Source organism: Berghia stephanieae, chromosome 3 (genome assembly GCF_034508935.2).
Source record: "Berghia stephanieae isolate SIO BIC M18660-M18661 chromosome 3, UCSD_Bste_1.3, whole genome shotgun sequence".
NCBI lineage: Eukaryota > Metazoa > Mollusca > Gastropoda > Nudibranchia > Aeolidiidae > Berghia > Berghia stephanieae.
In genome coordinates this window covers 48631850-48654366 of record NC_088362.1, presented here as the reverse complement: position 1 = coordinate 48654366, position 22517 = coordinate 48631850, and the positions used below count along the sequence as shown (strand labels likewise).

General features: G+C 36.2%; 1 protein-coding gene across 1 annotated transcript in view; it reads right to left on the bottom strand.

Annotated features, from left to right (window-relative positions):
* Positions 1-139: 139 nt before the first annotated feature.
* The window catches only part of LOC144967911 (E3 ubiquitin-protein ligase DTX4-like), a 24095-nt gene continuing 1717 nt past the window's right edge, over positions 140-22517 (bottom strand). The window contains exons 2-8 of the mRNA XM_078905672.1: positions 18952-19196; positions 16468-16711; positions 10714-10815; positions 8866-9227; positions 7118-7285; positions 4931-5020; positions 140-3323 (exon numbers count right to left, since the gene is read on the bottom strand). Of these exons, the coding sequence (XP_078761798.1) occupies positions 3093-3323; positions 4931-5020; positions 7118-7285; positions 8866-9227; positions 10714-10815; positions 16468-16711; positions 18952-19196 (1442 nt within the window). The 3' untranslated portion in view covers positions 140-3092. The remainder of the gene's footprint in view (positions 3324-4930; positions 5021-7117; positions 7286-8865; positions 9228-10713; positions 10816-16467; positions 16712-18951; positions 19197-22517) is intronic.

Sequence of the window (22517 nt, the reverse complement as noted above, 5' to 3'; positions counted from 1 at the left end):
CCCCTTAACAATTTATCTTGTACGAGTGGTAAAATCAATTAAGTGCCAGATTATGAAGTTCACTATTCATTTGTGTCCACATGTCTAACTGGTATGTCTGAGCTAGGGAGTGGTGGTGGTGGTGGTGTGTATGTGTAAATTGGTGGTGGTGGTGGTGTGTATGTGTAAATTGGTGGTGATGGTGTGTATGTGTAAATTGGTGGTGGTGGTGTGTATGTGTAAATTGGTGATGGTGGTGTGTATGTGTAAATTGGTGGTGGTGGTGTGTATGTGTAAATTGGTGGTGGTGATGTGTATGTGTAAATAGACATATTGTTGTTTTTTTTATTTCAACCCCATCCGCCTTTTTGGTTTAGCTAATGAAAAGGGTAGCAACATATCACTTTGTTTAACTTTCATTGTTCAGTCTACCAATACTGTTGTGTATACTTCGCCTACACAATGTCCGCCTGGAATAGAAAAGATTTTCTATTGCAATTTATAGAACTGTACGTCTAAACGGAACGTCTCGAACAACCAACTGTCGTTCAATGGTGACCCACATCCACAGTGTCTCAGTTAATCGGTCAAGCCATGGATGAATTAACTGCACGCCCAAATGGGGCTTTAGTCTGGAAAATGAAAAAGCCGTTAGGAAATATTCAAAAGAAGTCATTTAAAGATTAAATACCAGTAGAAAACAAATGTTTGGAGGAGAGGCAGGTGAAATTCATGTGTTTTTTTTTTTGGAAGAGCATCTCCTTTATGTAGCTTTTTAATTTTAGATATTTGTTGAACTTGTATCATGAAAATAAAAAACTTACGCAGCAGAACAACATCCCACCTGATGAGACATGGATTAAAATAGGTGGTGACCAAGGCAAACATTCCCTGAAATTCACCCTATAGGTTTGCTAATCTCGATAAACCAAATGCACAGAATAACACAATTATGATAGCAATTGCTGCAGTTAAAGACATGCATGAAAATTTGAAACTATTTTCAGATAATGGATTATGCGATGAAATAACTGCTCTCCAATCACACGAATGGAAAGATAAAACAATCAAGTTGTTTATCAATGGGGACTATGAATATCTATGTAATCTCTATGGCCTTTCTGGTCCACAAGGCAGATATCTGTGTTTGTGGTGCCTCATACCAAATAGAACATTAAAGCCAGTACATATACAGTGCCAATTTAGATCTTTACAATCATTACAAACAGATCACACAAGATACATGATGGAAACGGGTGGGAATAAAAAAAGCTGTCGCAAAATATAACAATCAATACACCAACCTATTATAAAAGTAACATTGGACAGCATAGCACCTCCATATTTACACATTTTATTAGGCTTAGTACTAAAACACAAGACTTTTGGAAAACGCTACACATGATTTGGATATCAAGATTATGTCACAACATACAATTTTACATGGATAGGAGAAGCTGTAATAGTGAAAGGCAATAACTGGGGGAAAAAATTGTGAATTGAAGTAACGTCTTTAATTTCAGCAGCCATGTGAATTGTTCAGTGACAGTGAAGCGGACACCACACTGAGAGTAATGGAAAGATGGAAGCCTTTGATGAAGTATTTCAACAACGTGAAAGAGGTGGACAATGCAGAAGCTGCTGAGAAAGAAGAAAAAATGAATGAATAGAAGAATTCAGCAGACTCCAAAGTTGGATTATGATTTGAATCATCAAATTTCAACTCCTCATCAAATCCAAGGAACTTCCTCAGCCCAAAACAATGAAGTCATTGCTGGAAGACTTGATAGGATCCAAAGTATATGACTTGATAGGATCCAAAGTATACTCAATTCAAAACAAGCTGCCATTTATTGTGCTTTTCTCTTGTGGATAATGTTTGACTTTGACAAATTCAACAAAATGTTGCAATCCGAGGAGCTACAAATCCATAAACTTAAGAACATATACCTTTCACTATATAGAGAGATTTTGTTAAAGTTTGTGAAAGCTGATGCAATCAGTTCGAATTCTAAAGATGTCACCAAGGTGAAGTTCACTTAACAGACTCAAAAAACCCATATTCAGAATTTGTATGGGGCTTGTAAAGAAATGCAAGCACAAACAGAGACATGAAACTTTCTCTACATTGATTAATTTTTACAAACTGCTTTGCATTACATCTTGGACAAATGTCCATTAAGTGACGACATCTTGGTACATGCCCAGTTTTTAAAATGTTGATAAAAGACAGTTCCCTTTGAGGTCAGGAACCCCACCTAGTTATCACGGTTAAATAATTACCTTTTTACATCTTCGAGGAACTGAATTGTTAGTGTGCTTTACTTTCTTTTATACCTTTGCGTCTATAATCGATTTTAAAAAAAAGTGCTTAGAGATTGTTTCTACAGTGGAATTTGTATAAAGTCAACACTCTTAAAGTCAAGTTCTGCTTGAAGCCAACACCTCGTGGTGGTCCCAAATGTTCTGTTCTTTATCTAAGTGTTCTCTAATGATAATGGATGAAGTCAACCTTTGCTTAAAAGTCAACCAATCTTTTTGGTCCAGCAGTGTTGGCTTTATCAGTAGACATGCCAACCAACCTCAACCATCTAAAAAGATTTATCCTATTTTGCCTAATATCCAGGCTGATTTTCTCATATTTCCCTCCCTAAAAATCATATTTTCAATATCAGCAACAATTCGAATTCCAAACCTATAATTCACTGAATTGATTGAGACTTATCGAGCTGATGGAGGGAAGCGGGACCACTGTGTAATTCCTTTGCCAATCATCTGTCTGGCTACTCATTTTCACACCAAGCTGGACACTATATTGAATCACAAAATTCAACTATTCCACATTTATTATTTTTCTCCTCTTTTGCTACAAATCCTGAGTTTTTGCATTTACTATACTATCATATTTTGATAATAACAAGAAATGAAGTGAGTAGGAAAGTGTCAGAAGACAACAGAGAATAAAAACTTAGCGACGGCGATGGGGACTTGAACCAAATTTTGGATCTCAAGTGTATAAAATATGAGAAACTATACTGGTTTTCAAGTCTGTATATATCAGGATTCCACTGTAATAGGATGAAGCGCTACATCAATGCCCTGCATTATCATTACTAGATATCATCTTTGAGAATCTCCTCCGTGACTCCTTGAGCCATGAGTTCTAACAAAACATTATCCAGATAATTTGGGTCAGGATAGCCGTGTCCACTATAGTTACTAGTGGCCTCCGTCTTGTGGTGAATGTCATTCCAAATCACAGTGCTTGACTCGCCTGTTGTGGCAGAGGTGCCCACAGTGAACATAAGGCGTCGCTGGAAAGCTTCCATTAAGAGTTTGAGAACCTGAAAAAAACAACAAACAAAACAATTATTAAATTATCAAATCACTTCAGACATAAGCCCCTAACCCCCCCCCCCCCCCCCCCCCCCCCCCCCCATCATAAAAAAAGGCTTTCCACAACAGCAAGAATATGAAATAAGCTCAATATGAAACCTTAAACTTCATATTATTAAATTAGTTTACAAGAAGTGGAACAGAGACTTGAAAATTCATTATTTAATGTACTAGTAAAGTCTTTATTTTCAATTTATAATGTCTTCTTTCAATGGTTACTATTATGATAAATTAAATTTTTTAAACATATCAGTAGAGGTGCTGTAAAAGTATTCGAAAAAATGTTTTTCCTTTAAGTGATAAGAACAATTTATGAAAGCCTGCAAATCAATCACCAAATATTGTTTCTTGAAATGTTTTTATTAATTAATACACATTAAACAACCTAGATGGAAAGCACACAGCATATAACCACAGACACACGAACCACTTGAAATGTAAGTGACCATTTAGAGTAATTTATGGCAAAAGGTGAATTCAAATGAAAAATCGCCTATAGTAGGAATGTGTTCTTTAGTTAACAATCCTTATATTATTTACCGTTTTGAGAATTGGAACCTCTCAGCCCCCGTAGTGAACTAGAACACAACTCCTATGTTGGTACCAAATTTTCTGTTTTTATCTAAGTGTACTCCAATGATATTGGATAAAGTCAACCACTCTTTTTGGTCCAGCAGTGTTGGGGCATGTCTGTCGCAGACCTGATGAAACACTGATAAGAAAGGCTCTGCGATGGACACCCCAAGGAAAGAGGAAGAGAGACAGCCCCTAGGAGACTTGGAGATGTACCGTAGAGAGGGACCTAAAACAGAGAGGTCTGTCCCTCAAGATGGCCCCAATAATAGCTGCTGACAGGACCATGTGGAGATCCCTTGCATCGCCTCAAGTGCCAGCAGGCCCGGAGAGGATTGAGTGAGTGAGTGAGTGAGTTGGCTTTATCAGTAGCCATGCCAACTAACCTCAACCATTTAAAAAGATTTATCATATTTCCCCCAATATCTAGGATGATTTTCTCATATTCCCCCCCTTAAAAATCCTGATAAATGATAGTTGAGATATAAATGCATCTTTTATTTAAAATATTATTTTTTTAATTGACAAAAAAAAGCAATGCCACTACAGCAGTAATCCGTCGATTTCTTGATCAAATCATAAAATGGATAAACCACCAACCAAACAAGTGTAGTATTTTTTGAGATTTTGTGCAGTAGTAGTAGTAGTAGTAGTAGTAGTAGCAGTAACATATTAAGGGTAGTTTTTACTTAAAACATCGCAGGAAAGCTAATTAGGAGTATGTGAAGATTTTTTCACCCCCCCCCCCCCCCCCCCCCTGTCCATCCAGAAGTGATTGGGTAGCTGGGTCTGCAAGGTCTGGCAGAAAGTACTTTGTAATAGACTAACATCCTCCCAAAGGGTAACAAACAATTACTATTATGCTTCACGTTATAGAAACGGGAATAACCTCTGGCTCCATGGGCCTGGTGGCTCTGATGGCCTACCCATGCTGAACAGAATCAGTTAATAGCCCCAATCCCAAAACTCTGCATCAATTTACCATTCTCCCTTTGTCTGAGTCTGGTATGTAGCCCCTTCTGGGGAATCCCCTGGCATTGAAAGGCTTTCCGGGCATTGGATGACCTTGAGACTGAAACAAGATAGAAAAACTTTTGAGTGAATGTTGTTTTAACTCTTTGGAGGTGAGTTTCCAGTTTTCTCTAACAAGATATCAGTCCCTACCATTTTCACCAAGAGAGTAGTCACAGCAATGCAAATAGTAACGGTAATAATAATAATAATAATAATAATAATAATAATAATAATAATAATAATAATAATAATAATAATAATAATAATAACAATAATAATAACAATAATAATAATAATAATAATAATAATAATAATAATAATAATAAACAATAATAATAACAATAAAAATAATAATAATAATAATAATAATACTACTACTACTACTACTACTACTACTAATAATAATAATAATAATAATAATAATAATAATAATAATAATAATAATAATAATAATAATAATAATAATAATGTGAACACTTGCAAGTCTCTGGCACAATAGTCAATACTGTTTTTTAAAATGTTTTTAAGGGTTTTACGGCGCTTGCAACACATTTAGGTCATATCAGTGCCAGTAAAAAGGAAGGAAATTGGATAGTAAAAACATTCTAGATATACGATCAAAAGGACTTGAAGAAAAAATAAGACAGAGGGGAATGGTACAAATAGGACATAGATGTAGATTCCAAGAGCATACTATCAGTGTACTGAGTTTGAGTTTACCTTAAAGTCTCACCCAGACATCAGCACAAGATCCCACTAAGTGCGGCTATGTGGTCTAGTGGTATGACACTCGCTTTCGGATCGGAAGGTCCTGGGTTCGAGCCTCGCTCAACGCATAGTTGAGTCCTTGGAAAAGACTCTTTACTCACATTCTCTCACCGTACTCAGGTGTAAAATGAGTACCTGGCCGTTAACAGCGTTGTCTTTGTCCGAAAAATTGTAATATCGCCTCACAGGCGTCATGTCTCGGCCTACATGTTAAATGCTGTTGTTGACCAGGGACCCCTTGTAAAGCGCTTTGAGCACGTTAAGTGGATATTGCGCTATATAAAAGCTCAATTTAATTAATTAATTTTATTAAGAGGAATATACTCAAATGTTTACAAATCATAGAATGTAGTTTTTTAAAAAACAGTACATAACAGAGAGATGATTCACAAGGAAAATAATATCATCTCCCAAAACAATAACTATACATTCGACTGTTTCCCTCCCAGCCAAGGAGTCTGGCCAGGGTCAGGACAAAACCAAGTAATCTCATCCCAAGACAATGACAGAAAACAATTGGAAATCAGACAAGGGGATAGAAGACATGCAAGTACTTCCCTGCCCAATATGGGAGGTCGGAAACGCCAACCAGAAATCCAATACTAATATCTACCTTAAAGTCAAAACACAAACACAACAGCACCAAAATATCAGAAGGCCATCAATAAGCAACACAGTGGCAATTGCCGGCAATCTGGCATTCATGAAATTGTCTGAAAATGTTTCACACAAGTGTGCTCATATTCATTCACCTTTGCTTTGTTTTTTTATTCTCTCTTTAAATCTGACACTGCTTTTCCCAGGGATGCCCTTTGTAAAAATTAAAAAAAAAGCCAGAAAACGTTTTTCCTAAAGAGCATAAATGAAAATATTTCGTGCATCAAATGGTACCACTCTTAAATCATAGAAAAGGAAACGTATTTAACTCCTCCCTAATCGTTTCCTTTCAACAACCAATATTTTCATCTAGCTTCTCCTTAACCGTGCCTTTAACCCTCTCCTCACCAACTACAAGAAAATCGTCACATTTGTTACGATACAATGAACATTTTTCTTAATCAGATTTGTTTTGCACATTAAAAAAATGTAAGAAAAATCTTTGTTTTATAAAGCTTGTTATGTTACACAAAAATGTGCTTATCTAGTAGAATGAGTTTGAGTGTCAAAAGTAAAGTTCTGTGTTGTTTAGGAATAGAATTTCTGGAAAAATCATGAAAATGCTCGGTAAGGAGAGAGTTAAACAATCAACACTTTCATCTTTAAGAAAAAACAAAACCCAAAAAACACCACAGCAATCAGCCGGAAGATTTTTTAAAGCCGGTTCTCAGGCTTCAAGCAGAAAAGGGGTATCCCCGACTTCCCTCATATTAACATCTATTTGCCTCACCTGAATTCCCCGTGGTATCTTATATGTGACCTCCAAGGTCCCGTTGCAGTCCTCATGTCCAGGTAGGATCAGGTCTTTCCTGTAGTTCCAGGTCATCGACCCAGCTGGACAGTTGCCCACCCTCTCGCCGTGGACACATTTACAGCTAGGACACTCCAAGAAGCCATCCTGGGAATTTGGGAAAATAATAATAGTTATGACGACGACGACGGCGGTGGCAGTGACAACAACAACAACAATAATAAAAATAAGAATTATAATAGTAATAACAATCAACAACAATAATAATAATAATAATAATAACAGTTATAGTAGTAGTAGTAGTAGTAGTAGTAGTAATAGTAATAGTAGTAGTAGTAGTAGTAGTAGTAGTAGTAGTAGTAGTAGTAGTAATAATAATAATAATAATAATAATAATAAAAATAATAATAAACACAAAACCAACAATAATAATAATACAAGGACATTACAATGTGGTCTTGTCGTATGACACTTGTCTTCAGACCCGAAGGTCTTTGTTCGCGTCCCACTCTGTCGCAATGTATAGTTGGTCCTTAGAAAAGACTCTTTACTCGAATTCTTTCACCATACTCAGGTGTAAAATGAATACCTGGCTGTTAAAATGTCATTACTGTAGAAAAAAAAAATTGTAACAGGCAATATGTATCTTCCTATGTGTTAAGTGTTGCTGTTTGATAGGGACCCCTTGTAAAGCGCTTTGGGCAAATGTATTGTGGTATATATCAAGTTTTTAAGTGCATTGAGCATTGAGAGTAATATCGAAAATGCTCAAGCTTAATTTAATAAAAAGGGAAGAGGGTGGAAAGCGAATTTAATCTGTTTCCATTTAATGTGTTTGTTGTGATGAACTCTCTCAATGTCGCCCATGAATCTCGGTAATTAACATACACGGTGTTAAACTGTCGCTAAACGATATGAAACACATTGTTTAAAAAATTTACGGTAAATATACTATTTTATGATGCAAGGCAGTGTCCTTGATAGATCATTTATAAGCTAACTTCTGAACCAATGAGCTAAAAAATAATTAGTAAGGTCTAGTACAATCTAGTACCAAACTGAAACTGTACCATGCTCTTGTAAAACCGGTACTTCTGTATAACTGCGGCACTTGGGCGTTGACAAAATCCGAAGAAGAACATCTGGATGCCTTCCATCGCACACAGCTAAGAAGGGTACTGGACATCAAATACCCCAAAAAGATCTCAAATGAATCACTCTATAAGATCACAAAAGAAAGACCAATCTCCCTTGACATTTTACAACAACGATGGCAACTTTTCGGTCACATACTACGCAGGGACAAAAACATACCAGCAAACCAAGCCATGTCGGGATACTTCCAAAAACACGGGAACCTTTTCAGAGGAAGACCGATCACAACACTCCCCGTGATCCTAAACAAAAACCTCACAACACTTGGACAAAGCATTAGTCTCATAACGGCAGGGGACCTTGAAAATCTGAGAACCCTAGCAGAGGACCGGCAATATTGGAGACACCTCACACAGGAAATACTGGAAACAGCCAAGGCGACCCGATCTTTCGGTCGAGACGCGAAAGGCATCTAAGTCAAGTAAGTCAAGTCAGTACAATCTAAGCCATCATGTCAAATTACAACTAAATTTATCCAACGGTTTCAAAGATACCAGCCAAAGAGTGATCATGAATTTTGAAATGGACTATAATGACAGATTCAATAACAACAAAAATAACTAGAATCTCACCTTGCCACAAGACTTATACATTTGGACCAAACACAGTTTATGAAATGTATGATGACATTTGACCAGCTCAGAAATGTCCTTGGAATCCTCTTCATCTTCTCCATACCCAGACGGGCCCTTCAGCTTGTCAAAGCAAATTGCACACTCACTTTCATCTTCCTCATCTTCCCTATCATTCCCTTTACCAACATTCATATCCTTATAATCATTAATTTCATTGACGTTTTTGTTCTTGTCTTCATCCAAGTCATTTCCATCATCACTGTCTTGATCACATTTCTTGGTAGAGCAATTCTCAGCCTTCTCACTATTCATTCTTATTGGTTGTGTGTACTTCATTAAAAATTCTCCAACACTGTCATCTGTGAAGAATAAACAAACAACAAAAATATGTTTTCAATTAAAAATTAAGAAAAGAAAGAAACAGTACGGTACAGATAAAAGGAACAAACTAAGGCAGTAAAATGAATCTTCATATCTGTATTTCACCATTTATGGTAAAAAATATAAGCAATTTCTCAATAGCTCCGTCAACTCTGTGGCCTTGTGTAAAAACCTGATAAGCCACTTTTTTTTTTTGCTATTAAAAATGAGTTGCTGTTTGAGCTGTTTGAGATTTTCAAAAAATATAGTACAATATCCACTAAACCTGCTCAAGGCGTTTTACTCTTTATTGACAATATAAATACTATTGACTTCCAGAATTGATGTATAAATCCGATATTATGCCCAACCAGATAAAACTTTATTGAACTCCCAACATGAATTTTCGGGTCATGAAACAAATAAGTGACTTAAAAGTAAGACTTGAATAATTCGCACGATCCTCAGCAAAATGCACACAATAAAAATGCGTCTTCTTACGCAAGATTGGAAGCACTGATATAATTCAGCACAAAACATAATAAACAACCAAAACGACACACTAAACCAATTGATCAAAAATAACATGGAAGAGTTTGTCTTCAACGAAAGGATTTTCTGACTCTAATGTTTGAAAGGTCAAACTCATTCCCACAAGGTCAAAATTCAGTTGAAAACTCACTTGAACATCTAAAAACAAGAGTTCAAGAATCTTATATTCCTTTTCATCCTTTCAAGACAGAATATTTTAAATTAACTGTTCCTTAATATTTCAAAACCACATATTCCACTGGTATCAGTATAACTTAATAGATCCTCTACAATTGTAACATTCTGTAAATGCCAGAAAACAAAAAAAGTCTGAAATTTTTCAAGCTCAAATAATCGTGCAATTAAGCAACACAAGTGAAAATACAAGCTGGATGACAAAAACAAGCAAGCTGACAAGGAAAAGGAGAGGGAAGGAAGGGGCAGGATGTGAAAGGAATTAGGGAAACAGAGGGGGAGGGGGAGGTAGTTCAAGGGAGGTGTAGTGGAGGGCAGGGGAAAAGACCTTGTGCGACATTGGGAGCACTGCCATAGGGTAGAGTTGTAGATGGAGTGACAACATTTTTTCTTTATTCAAGACGAGTAGGAGCAATTATTTGACGTGAAATGTTCGATTTATTTACTAAACTTCTTTTTCTTGATATGCCTATCAGTTGCAGCATGTCGTAATAAATTATTTTTCCTTAATTACTTGCTCCTATCATTTGAATAAGAGGTTGCTGTATCACTGAGTACTTTCCATCAGAACTTTTAAATCCCGCTATCAAATACTGTTTTGTCTAAATACAGGTAGGTCAGAGGGCAATCTAAGTGTAAATGGGTTCAGCCTGGTACATATATATGCATATTAACCTGGTGCTCTACTGACTGAGCCAATGGGTACATTTATTAAGACAAATAAGGAATGTTTATCAGACCTTGCATCAGGTAACTCACCGTTAACTCCCTCGCATTTATTCAGGGTCAAGGTCATCACCTTTGGAAGAGTCACTTTCCTGCCAGTCATAATACAGGGTTGGTCTGGACTAGACTTGGTACCTGGTGTAAGAAGTAAAGGAAGAATAATTTTATTTTAAATAAATAAATAAATAATTTTTTTTTTTAAACTGGCAAACAGTACAGCATAAAAAAGGCTATGATATGTACTAATTAAGCAAAAGTATAGATTTTACTACCTAAATTTGACATGTTGTGGTGGGATAGAGAGGACATGTTTTGATCACTTTGCCTGTTTCTATTTTTTGTGTGTGATATTTCCCATGGATATGATTTTATATAATCTACCTAGTTTTATTCGTCTGGTCGACGATTTTGCTGAGAAATATTTTTTTTATTTGGATTCATTTGATTTTCAAACCTTAAATTAATGTTTAAAAATTATCTTTGAAAGAAGTTTAATATCCATTTTTGCACACTGTGCTGTTTCATGAACTGATTTCAAAACTAAGGTAGGACATCCATCCTTTTTGATCCTTTAAATCGACAGATTGTGAACATGAAATCACACAAAGGTGACACCCCCAAAAATAGATGACAATGAAATACTCATGCTTTGACCTGCACCATCTCAGACAGGCTGACAACAGCTCATTGTCAAGAACTTAATAATAATGTGAAGTTGAATGTAAGCTTCAATTTAATTACAAAAACAGATCAAATGAACGTTTATCAACAAAACAGGATGAATGATAAAGGGGAAACCCGAAACGTTCATTTGATCTGTTTTTGTAATTAAATTGAAGCTTACATTCAACTTCACATTATTATTTATTTCTTCGAGCTTCGAGCAGCAACATTTACATTGTCAAGAACTGAAAACTATAGGCAAGTATCTCTCATATTCATTTCGTGTAAACTGTTGGAACACATAATATGAAACAATATCATAATAATAATAATAATAATAATAATAATAATAATAATAATAATAATAATAATACTTTATTGCATCCCAAAAAGGAAATTTTTTGTACAGACGTGTTATAATTTACACAATAAGATAAAAATAGAATGGAAATAGGATGTATATATATAAAAAAAGGAGCAGCTCTATAACCAGAGCTGCGCCCTACAATATGAATAACCTCAACACTGTAAAACAGTTAAAACTGTCACTATAAATTGAAAATTGAAAAGATTGCAAAACAAATAAATTAACAAATTAATATTTATATTTAAAAAAAGTAAAAATGAGAAATAATTATATAAAATGATTATTGCTTGTTGTTATAAAGCCTAATACTGGACGGCAGAAAAGATTTTCGGTGTCTCTCTGTTTTCGTTGAAATAGAGAAAGGGCGACCACTTCTTTCTGACATAATAATTGATGGTCTTAGTGGATGATACTGGTCATTTAATATTTTAGTTATTTTATTTATACAAAATTTCTCGTATAAAAGATCTACATCGTCAACATCATTTATATAGCGTTTAATAGATTTTTAAATATTTGAATGTATTTTGTTCCTTTCCACTGCTAAGCAATTGCCTCCCCAAGCTGTTATACAAAATGACAAAACACTTTCGATTACTGCTCTATAAAATAATGTGCAGAGGGTTTTATCTATTCTAAACTGAGAGAGTTTTGATAAAAAATATGTACGTCTGCACATCTTATGCCTAATTATTTTCAAGTGTTCATCCCACTTGAGCCTGTCATCAATCGTTACACCAAGGTATTTGTAGTGAGGAACTCGTTGGACGAATTGGTCCTTTAATTTTAACGGTTCTATCGGTTCCTTCACTCTCCTAAAGTCAATCACTAGCTCCTTTGTCTTGCTTATGTTAAGCTCTAGGTGGTGGGCATCACACCAAGACACAAATCTATCAATTTCTTGCCTATAATAATAATAATAATAATAATCTTTATTGTCCAAATTAAAGGCAATTCATGTGAGGTAAACAATGCTCAGTTTGGTTCATGGTATGAACATCAACACATTTACAAATACAGACACAGCCATACACGAACATACACGCTTGCACATTGTTTCTACACGTGTATACAAAAGAAATGAGCGTACATACAAACACATATACATACATACATACATACATACATACATGCAGACATACATACAAACCAGCATATCATCGTATATGCATGCCTACATTCATACATACATACATACATACATACATACATACATACATACATATATACATACACACAGACACACACACAGACAGATAGAACGATACGATATATTTGCTGGGACAGCAGATAACCATATTATAAATATAGTGTCTTATATTAAGAAGAAGATGGCAATGATTGTGATGATGATGATGATGATGATGATGATGATGATGATGATGATGACTACGATAATGATGATGATGATGATGATGATGATGATGATAACGACGGCGGCAATGTCGATGATGATGATTCACGACACTGCTTCTCGTTATTTTCATTGGTTGTCTCATTTTTCCACAGAAGATTTGTTAATTAATTTTATGGCGGTTGGAATGAAGGTTGTCTTATGTCGATTTGTCCGACATTTTGCTTCTAGATACCGTCTTCCGGAGCGCAGAAGTTGGAATTTTTCGTTCAGCGGATGCCTCTTTTCGTTGATAATGTTAAAAGATTTCTTCTCAACTGCATTAATATAAGTTGTGTCAAGGCTTCTAAGGTCTGTGTTAATTATTTTTGAAGCCTCTCTGAGGGTTCTATGTAGTTTGGATTTTTCTTTTGTTCCACAGCTTCCATACCACGTTGTGATGCCAAACGAAACGATACTCAATATTAATGACTTGTAGATTTGTATCATGGTCTTTCTGTTCACATTGAAAGACCTTAATTTTCTGAGTATATACAAGCGCTGGTTACATTTTTTGATGACATTGTTGGTGTGCGATTCAAATCTTAGACTGTTATCTATAATTACACCAAGGTATTTAAACGTTTCAACAGTTTCAACCGCCTGATTGTTAATTTTTGTTATTTGTCTTGCTCTTTTTCCTATTTTTCTGTGATCAAACAGTTGTTCCTTTGTTTTTGTTACATTGAGCTCTAGACAGTTATCGGCACACCATTTGCTGAATTTACTAACTTGCTCAGTGTATTTAAATTCGGAGACGGAATCATTGAGCAGGCCGAGTATTGCGGTGTCATCAGCATACTTGATGAGTTGGCAGTTATCAAAGCTAGCCACACAATCGTTTGTATAGAGGATGTAAAGTAGAGGTGAGCTTACACACCCTTGTGGGCATCCGTTTGAAAGAGTTTTTACTGATGATATATTTGAGCCTACTCTGACATGTTGGGGGCGATCGATGAGAAAGTTGTTATACCAGTTGATGAGGTAATGGGGAAGGTTTAGAGCATGCAGTTTACTAATTAATATGTTGGTTTTCATGGCATTAAAGGCAGACGAAAAATCGACGTATAGGATTCGGCACTTCGTTGCCATTTGTTATGAGGCCTTGAAGAGCGGTGTCATCTGCAAACTTTATTAAAGGTACACTCAGGTTTTGACTTCTACAGTCATTCGTGTATATTGTGAATAATACAGGGGACAATACACAACCTTGAGGAGCACCAGTATTTGTAGTTATACAGGAAGATTTGTTTTGTCCTAATTGAACATATTGTGCTCTCTCCGTAAGAAATTCGAGCACCCAAGCAATTATATACTTGTTCAAATTCAGACTAGTCAATTTTTGAACAACCAACTGAGGTTGCATTGTATTGAACGCTGAAGAAAAATCTGCAAAAAGCAATCTGCAATAGCTCCTAGCGTGATCTAGAAGCCTGTAGATGTTGTTTGTAAACAGCAAAATGGCATCCTCTACGCCACGTCCTGGTTTGTAAGCAAATTGATGACTATCACTCAATGGCATAAACTGATTCCTAATTTTAACAAGAACAAGTTTTTCTAAAGATTTCATGACTATTGAAGTCAGTGCAACAGGTCTGAGATCGTTCATAGTTTCAAGTTTTTCTCTTTTTGGAACAGGAATAATTTTTGAAGTTTTCCAAATTTCAGGGATCGAAACACATTGGAGGGACCAGTTAAAAATATGTGTATAAATGGGGGAAAGCTGATGGGCACATTCTTTTAATAGTTTTCCTTTCAATCCATCCGGCCCAGCAGCCTTCCTCTCGTCTAGTTTCGAAAATATGAATCTCGTTTCCTCTTCACTGACCTCAATAGTCATTTCATCTTCCAAAGCCCTGTCTAATTTATGTTTTTCATTTTCAATATCAAATTTGTTTGCTGTGTCGAAACGTGAATAAAATTTATTTAAAGTTTCAATTTCGATATCTTCTGATATAATCGTGGGCTTTGGATTATAGTTAACAGCAGTTTTAAGCCCCCACCCCGTGTCCCATATATCCCCAGAAGAAAAGCATTTTTCAATTTTATTTTTGTACTTGTCTCTACAACTAGATATTACCCTCTTTATCTCTTTTTGTTTTGTTTTCAGATCTTTTTTGTTTCCACTAGTATAGAGAGTTTTCTTTTGGTTCAATAAAAGTTTTAGATCTTTTGTTATCCAAGGCTTGTTGTTAGGATAATATTTTATTCTTTTTTACAAGACACTAGCTGTTCACAGAATTTTAAATACTCACTCACACAGTCATTCAGCTCATCCACACTATCACATGATTCGATAAAAACATTCCAGTCAGTGCATTCAAAACAACCACGCAAATCTTCACACACACTTCCGTTCCAGATCTGTACACTTTTCTTTACTGGTTTTACACGTTTAAAAACAGGGCGGTAGGTGGGGAGTAGCAAGAGCATGCAGTGGTCAGATAAACCTAATGGGGCACGGGGTAAACATTTATAACTATTTTTAATCATGAAACACCTTGATTATCACAAAATGCTGACTGATGTTCAACATAGCTATCGCAAACATTGTTCTAATTGCTTATACAAAGCCATTCTTCTGGATGTCAGCAAAGCATTTGATAAAGTAGACCATCAAAGCCTCTTGAACAAGCTTGATCATTACGGGATCACCCACTCATAGATTACATAATTTCTTTCAATGCGACCACAAAGAGTCATCATTGAAAACAAAATGTCATCATTTCCAGTCCTATTAGGTGTACTTCAAGGAACAGTTTTAGGCCCACTTCTTTTTTTGACATCCTTTAATGATATGCCAAATAAAGTATCAATAGAATAAAAAATAATACTTTTTTTTCGGATAATAGCCTTCTTATAGGGAAATTCAAAACATCAAAAGATTGTAATATACTTTAAGAAGACCTGGACAGGCTATAATCCTATATAAATAGCTATAATACTAAACAACATTGATAGCTCCTTCAGGTAGCAATTCGTAATTGCTGGCGTTTTAGATATCATAGGCTCTCAAATGGTCAGGAAGGGATAGTGCCATTCAGCTGGTGGGAAGGGGAAAGAATTCTTACACCGTTCAAAGCATAGTAGGGAAATCTGATTCAGATTTATTGTGCAAAGCTTTATTCTTTCCTTACTTACATTATTTAGGATCATCTCCCTCCCCCACCCCCCACCCCCCCTGCCTGGCTATGTTCGCCTAATAGCCCACTCCGGCTAATAACAAAGTAATATTGTTCCAGAGAGAGAGCGAGAGAATTATCATTTGGTGACCATTGCACTGTAACAATCTCTGAATTATAAGTTTACAGACTTGATTACCTAATCTTTGATCATGAGTAAATTGTCATGTCTTCAAACAAACCTTTGAGACTTCTGGCTTTTGTTGGAGAGGAGAAGATTATTTGTTTCCGTTTTCGGGTCATGACTCCAACACCCGATTCAGACCCAGTTGTGTCTCTGTTGTCAGAGGCAGACCCTACCACAATACTGCCACCAAGGCCTGGCCCTGAGGTGTTATCAGAGGGAGACCAAGTCGTATCAATGACATAATTCTGTGGAAAAATATGTCTTCGAATCTTCCTTTCTCTGAGTGTGGTGATATTTGTCTGAAAGGGGAAGAGGATGGGATAAAACAAGGAATTGGATAGCAACAAATTTTAGAAATCAATCATTTAGCAAATATTCAAAACTGCATTTATAAAGATTTAGCCATAATTTTAATTACAATGCTCTGGGTATATAATAATTTCTTTTTCTCCTGGTGAGTAATATGCATTTTAAAAATAAAACCAACAATTGTATATTTTTTTATGATTAGAGATTTTACAGCACTTGGTACCCAAAAAGATCATTTCAGCGCCAGTAAAAAGGAAGATATTATAAAAGTTGAAAAGATTCAGATCAAGCTAAGAGCACTCAAGAAAAAAAGGAAGAGAAAGGGGAAAGTTCATCAGACAGGTTTTTGTTTGTTTGTATTTAAGGGTTTTACGGCGCTTGCAACACATTAAGGTCACATCAGCGCCAGTAAAAAGGAAGAAAATGGATTAGTAAAAAGTTATAGAATTACAACTGAAGCACCCAAGAAAAGGTAAGACAAAGGGGATTGGTTCAAATAGGAAACAGATGTAGATTCCAAGAGCACACTATCAAAGTACTTAGTTTGAGATCACTTAAAATTCTCATCCAGACACAAGCACGGGTCCCCAATAGGAGGAACACACTCAAATGTTCACAAATCATATATAATATGTAAATAAAGCATAATACAGTGCATAACAGAGAGATGATTCAAAAAACAAAAAATATCATCTCCCAAAACTAACTATACATTTGACTGTTTCCCTCCCAGCCAGGGTATCCGGCAAGGGCCAGGACAAAACCAAGTAATTCCAATCCAAGACAAAGACAGAAAGCATATTGGAAAACAGATATATAGGCGGATAGAAGGCACAGCAAGTGCCTCCCTGCCCACTACGGGGGGTCAGGAACCCCATCCAGTCAACAGACAGGGTTGCCGATTCAAATGATAAAAATTTATGGAACTTTTAGCAATAGGTAGAGAGCGATCCTAACTTAATATCAGTATACTGGTGCTGACGGGATGGAGATTGTTTTATAATCAGCTCACATTCCGTAATGTTGAGTGTTTGGCTTTCATTCGCCACGTAGTATTGGAAAATATACAGAGGTTCAGTAAGTTACTGAATTCAGTAAAAATTCTGATAATTGGCAACCCTGAACAGAGATTCCAAGCCACTGAAGTCTTTAGGGGGGTCCAGTTAACTAAGTTGGTAGCACTTGCTTCACATGCAAAAGGACCATGATCTATCATGAGTGCAATCAAGATTTTTTTCTGACCTCCCTGTCCACCCAGAAGTGACTGGGTAGCTTGGTCTGTTAGATCTCGTGGAATTCATTGCGATAGACTAACGTCCTAACCAAAGGATAGCAAGCAATTGCTATTTTCTGTTTCACTCTATAGAAACCGGGATAAGCTCCCGCTCCATGATACTTCATTCATGTTAAGAGAGCAAATCTATTCCTGTATAAAAAGGCCAATGACTTAATGAATATAAGAATTCGCACTGGTTGAAAACAAAGAAGGAAAATAAAAAAAAAGCAATAATACAACTTATAATTGGCTAATCCTGCTTTTAATATGTTAAGTAAAATACTACACACTCAAAGAAAATGCGAGACATTAATGGGAGACCAGTACACCCAAACTGATATGGTCACGCTGGCTTCCTAAACACTGAAGAAATGTTAAGTGTTGCCGTTGGTTGGGGACCATTTGTAAAGTGCTTTAAGCACATCTAGTAGATATTGCACTATATAAATGCTCAATATAAATTTTAATTTAAGTCGAAAACAGCCTAGTCAAACTCCCTCTCTTGTTTATGTTCTTTACCCAGGAATCAAAGGCTATCAAATATCAGTCAAAGCTACTTGGGACTCGATAAATACTTGATTTATGAGACTGACGCAGTACTAGTAAGGGGTAATGCATCTGATTGGATTTTTATCTCCTCATATAATAATCTGGAGTTCACAACCCGGTCTAGCAACTTGAATCCTTTGGAAGGCTTGAATATGACTAGGGTTTCCATGAAATTAACATAGTACTTTCTTTTCAACTAGTGCGAATTTTTATATTCATTAAGTCATTGACTTTTTATATAGGCATAAAATCGCTCTCTATCTATGCGTTAATGAAGTATCTAGTTGACCAAATATTTTTCTCCATAATTTCTGTCATGGTTTGCGCAAGCAGCCCATGTATTCAGCTGAAATCCCAAGTCTGAATGCCACCACACAATACCTTATCCCTAACCCATAGACTTACTTGAAATTTTTTCTTCACATTGATGATGTAGGGCAATCCATTGATCCCCCTCAAGTCCAACTCACTGCAGCCTTTCTTCTTATCTTTCCCCTTCCCTCTATATATGACAGCATCTTCAATCAACTGGGCTGTGTCAATGTCAAAAGCAGCCCATTCGAGACAGTTACTGTCAAATTCCCATCTGGCATTGTTCGAGAAGAGTGATCCAGGTGGGCACACTCTACGTGTAATAGGGTATTCTTTCCCTGTGGAGAGTCAAGAGTTTAAGAATTGTATAAAGTGGTCACCACCTTTTAATAGCCCACATCGACTGATAATTCAACACCTGTTGTTGATCTCAAATTCTCTGTTATTTATCTAACTTTATCCAACCTTGCTCGAAGTCAATCAATCTTTCTGGTCTGGCTGTGTCGACTTTTTCAGGATTCTACTGTATATTAAAACCACCCATCTGATAATCCACTTCTCCATCTAATAACTATTGTTCATCAAGAATATTAAAGACCAACTGTTTTTAATAATAGAGAATGTCTCATTCAAATTCAACATTTGGAACAAAGGTATTCATCAAAGTGTTTGCAATACAATCATGACTTGATTTATTCCCACCTCTCGTGGTAAATAGGGCAGTGAAAATGTCTTCTTCAGGATGTCATGTTGGTTGCAGCAATAAAAGTCTCCCTTCAGGATTCAAACAATATTTTCCTTCTTTCTTTATAAACTGTCCTCCTCTACATTGCTTTTGGACTCCCTCCCTTCTTCTCACGTGTCGAAATTAGTGCCACACGAGGGAGGTTGCTTGGCATTTTTAAAACATGTTCTATCCATCTTCATCTTCATAACAAAAAGAAGAGCGGGAGTCCAAAAGCAACGTGGAGGAGTGCATAACGGAGAGATGATTTGCATTTTTTTCAATGTGTTAATAGGGATGGTGGTGGTTTCCAGTCAGTCCATGAACAACATAATGAGCTTTTGTGTCTTTCTCCGTTCTATAAGTGGGGTCCAGTTTAAATGTTCAATCATGTCTTTTACATTGTGTTGTCGGTTGTAGTCGTTAGAGACGAATCGACAGGCCCTTCTTTGAATCATTTCTATCTTATTGATCAATGTTGATGTAATCGGGGTCCAATATATGCAGCTGCTGTATTCTAATACAGTTCTAAAAATACTTTGCAGCACTTTTCTTTCACTTTTGTGAGGCATGATTATAGGTTCTGATATAGAAAGCTACGGGTGTTATTGGCTTCGTTGCATATCTTCAATATGTGGGTTACATCTTAACTCGTCACCAATTGTTATGCCCAGGTAGTCAGCCTTCGTTTCAGTTTTCAATTTTTCATTGTGGATTGTGTAGCCATTGTCAATTATCTTCCTTTCGTTGGTTATTCGGATGACTTGACATTTTTTTGGATGGAACTCCATTTTCCACTCGCTTTTCCATTCTTGTAAGTTTGCGAGGTCCTGTTGTAGAATGACGTCGTCTTTCTCTGATTTTATTTGTCAGTATTATAGACTGTCATCTGCATATCCTTGATATAAACAAGAAAAAGTAGCGGTCCGAGTACCATCCCTTGTGGTACTCCTGATAGCACTGGCATTGGTGACAATATTTTGTTTTCAACCATTACTTTTGCAGAGGCATCGTGGAGAAAATCGGGCCTTGAGATTGACCGACTGATATATATAGCAAAAAAGCATAAGTATAAAACCACCTGCAAAAGAGCAAAAAGAAACTATTATAACACGAAACTATCATCAGTGAGGGACACTAAGGAATTTTTCTCTGTTTCAAATGAACTTTTAGGGGTAGAAAAGGACATGTGTCTACCCACTAATATCCCGGTAGAAAAGCAGCCGGATGCATTTTCAGATTTCTTTTCGGGAAAAATATCGAAAATTCGGAACAATTTGGACCTCGTGCAAAATGAAGATATAAATTTCCACCCTTTTTCGGGTTCACGGGGATTCTCTTGTTTTAAAGAAACAACTGAAGAAGAGATTTCTAAAATAATTTGTTCATCTTCCTCGAAGTCATGTGATTTAGATCCTTTACCAACTAATATTTTGAAATTATGTCTTCCTGAATTGATACCTTGCATAACTTATATTATAAATCAGTCACTTATCTCAGGACAAGTCCCAGATATATATAAACATGCAATTGTAAAGCCTCTCATAAAAAAGCAAAATCTCGATGTAAATGACCTTAGTAACTACCGTCCCGTCTCAAATCTGCCATTTCTTTCTAAAATCCTTGAAAAAGTTGTACTCAGACGTATTTCACATCTCCATGAAAACAATCTATGGGAAAAATTTCAGTCAGCTTATCGTTCTTACCACAGCACAGAAACTGCGCTGTGCTGTGTTGCGAGTGATTTGCTTGATGTTTTAGATATAGGTTCTGTTTCTCTTCTGACATTGTTAGACCTTTCGGCAGCGTTTGATACTATTGATCACGGTATTCTCATTAAACGACTTAACATAACTTTTGGCTTGTCTGGGACTGTCTTGCAGTGGTTTGAATCTTATTTAGATGGCAGAAAGCAACAGGTTATGATTTTAGATAAACTTTCTCGTCAACATACATTGTCTTTTGGTGTTCCTCAAGGCTCTGTTTTGGGTCCAATTCTTTTTGTTTTGTATACTTCTCCATTATCAAATGTCATCACTGGTCATGGGCTGCGCTATCATCTCTATGCAGATGATACGCAACTTTATGCTACTGATAAAACTAAAAATCTCGAAAATATTGTGAAACGTGTGGAAGAATGTGTGACGGATGTGAAAGATTGGATGGATGATGATTGTGGGAAATAGAGGCCAGTTGAAGGTGAATGATGGTCTTGAGGTGTTGATTGGGGGTGAAAAGATCAAAGTTTCAAAGACTGTGAAAAATTTGGGTGTCTATTTTGATTCAGAAATGAGAATGTCAGCTCACATTTCTGCTCTCTGTAAATCTTTATACTTTCAATTAAGAAAATCAGTTCGATCCGTCAGTATATTGCAATTGGAACATGCAAAACATTGGTTGTTTCCCTCATATATTCGAAACTAGATTATTGTAACTCCCTGCTTGTCAACTTGCCTCAGGCTTCTATTAAACAATTACAACTACTGCAAAACAGTGCAGCAAGATTAGTTTTTGGCAAAAAAAAATTTGATCATGCAACCCCTTTGTTGGCCTCTCTCCACTGGTTGCCCATTGAAAAGCGCACATATTACAAAGCAGCGTGTCTGACTGGTATAGCACCGGCATATCTCACAGATCACGTGGTCATGTGTAAATTTGAAAATTACACTTTAAGATCATGTAATGACCAAACGAAAATTTCGGAAAAAAGATCAAGAACAAAATTTGGTGACAGATCGTTTGCTTGTTTCGGCCCCAAGATTTGGAATGAACTACCACGTGGTCTGAGGGAGTGCAAGTCTTTACCTACCTTTAAAAAGAATCTCAAGACACATTTTTACTGTATTTGTTTTTATTGACTCTATGAATCCTTGATTTGGCTATGAATTATTATTATTATTTTATTTTTTTCACTTAAAATTGATATTTATATTGT